This window comes from Austrofundulus limnaeus, unplaced genomic scaffold (assembly GCF_001266775.1).
Source record: "Austrofundulus limnaeus strain Quisiro unplaced genomic scaffold, Austrofundulus_limnaeus-1.0 Scaffold1097, whole genome shotgun sequence".
Classification (NCBI taxonomy): Eukaryota; Metazoa; Chordata; class Actinopteri; order Cyprinodontiformes; family Rivulidae; genus Austrofundulus; species Austrofundulus limnaeus.
The window spans coordinates 13,793-15,619 of NW_013953499.1; the positions used below are offsets into that span (position 1 = coordinate 13,793).

General features: G+C 49.6%; 1 protein-coding gene across 1 annotated transcript in view; it reads right to left on the reverse strand.

Annotated features, from left to right (window-relative positions):
• The window catches only part of herc1 (HECT and RLD domain containing E3 ubiquitin protein ligase family member 1), a gene marked incomplete at its 3' end in the record, with an annotated part of 85,705 nt that overhangs the window by 9,014 nt on the left and 74,864 nt on the right, over positions 1 to 1,827 (reverse strand). Inside the window, 4 exon segments of the mRNA XM_014030651.1 lie at positions 204 to 306; positions 386 to 508; positions 584 to 739; positions 1,098 to 1,279. Of these exon segments, the coding sequence (XP_013886105.1) occupies positions 204 to 306; positions 386 to 508; positions 584 to 739; positions 1,098 to 1,279 (564 nt within the window).

Below are 1,827 nucleotides of genomic sequence, written 5' to 3' on the forward strand. Positions count from 1 at the left end.
TTATAAATCCAGAGGAGGAAGATGGACATGATGACAGATTAGATTATAAATCCAGAGGAGGAAGATGGACATGATGACAGATTAGATTATAAATCCAGAGGAGGAAGATGGACATGATGACAGATTAGATTGTTAATCCAGAGGAGGAAGATGGACATAATGACAGATTAGATTGTTAATCCAGAGGAGGAAGAGGAGGGTACCTTGTCCAAACGTGTAAACTTTGCCGTCTTTGGTGAGAGCCACAGAGAACTGAGTTCCACAGGCCACCTTCTTGATGCCGATCCCACACAGAACATCCACTTTCTGCAGAACACAGTTAAAACACATTAAAAACTGAAACCTCTGCAGCTCAGGTGATCCTCTCCAGGTGAGGCTCAGGTACCTGAGGGGAAGACTTGGCCGTGGAGTTCCCCAGGCCCAGTTTCCCGTAGTCTCCATCCCCGAAGGCCCAGACCATCATTCCATCAGCGGAGACGACCAGCGTGTGGTTCAGACCACAGGCCACCTGAGGAGGAAGCAGAGACAGCCTGAGCGCTGAAGCTCCTCCCACCATTTAAACTCCACCCCTTCAGAAACACACCTGTCCCACTTGGTAGCCCTCCAGAGCCGTGACCTTCTCTGGGAGCTTCTTGTTGGACGTGTTTCCAAGACCCAGGCGGCCATAATCTCCGTTCCCAAAGGTGAACAGCTTCCCGTCAGCCGTCACCACTGCAGAGTGTTTGAATCCACAGGACATCTGAGGAGAGAGGAGCAGGGAGGAGCAGGGAGGAGCAGAGAGGAGCAGAGAGGAGCAGGGAGGAGCAGGGAGGAGCAGAGAGGAGCAGGGAAGAGCAGGGAGGAGCAGAGAGGAGCAGGGAGGAGCAGGGAGGAGCAGAGAGGAGCAGAGAGGAGCAGGGAGGAGCAGGGAGGAGCAGAGAGGAGCAGGGAGGAGCAGGGAGGAGCAGAGAGGAGCAGGGAAGAGCAGGGAGGAGCAGAGAGGAGCAGGGAGGAGCAGGGAGGAGCAGAGAGGAGCAGACAGGAGCAGACAGGAGCAGAGTTCTGAGTCAGAGCACAACAACATCTTCTCCTCCACCAGAGCAGGATCAGCTCCTGACCTGCACCACCTCCTCTCCCTGCAGCGCCTCGATCTGCCGCGGCCGGCGCTGGCGGTCACTGTTTCCGTGGCCCAGCTTTCCGTAGTCTCCGTCGCCCCAGCTGAACACCTCTCCGCTCTCCGTCAGAGCCATGGAGTGACCGTCGCTGCCGCAGGACGTCACCAGCTGGGTCACCACGAAGCCTGAAACAGATCAGCTCCAGCTGAAGGTAATGACATCTAGCCTTCAAATCTGTATGATGGGAGCTCCACAGGGTTCAATATTAGGRCCACTGTTTTCCTGTTTTACATCAATGATTTACAGGACAGCTGTAAATTAGGGTTGGGTGATAAAAATTTATCAGGATTAACAGTTTACCATCAGCAACAAAAATGTTAACAGACCTTAAAGTTTTTAAGATGTTTAAGATGAACTGTTTTTATTCTATTTTAGCTGATTTATTAAAGTACAACCAATGACTGGGTTTGAATTTCAGCCTTTGGCTAAAAACTTTTTATTTAAATCATGTAACATTGTTTATTGTGCTGTCCTTGATCAAAATAATCTAACCTGCGCTTCTCTCTGCTTCATTTTCAGGTTCTTACAACAGAACCAAACTGGATGAGGTTCATGTATGGCAAGRTGTTGTGACATATAACTGGCTTCGCCACACTTACAGTATATTCCAGATGACTTATAATTAAACATATTAGTAAATTAAAATCTCATTGTGACCAGTATAAAAGACGTC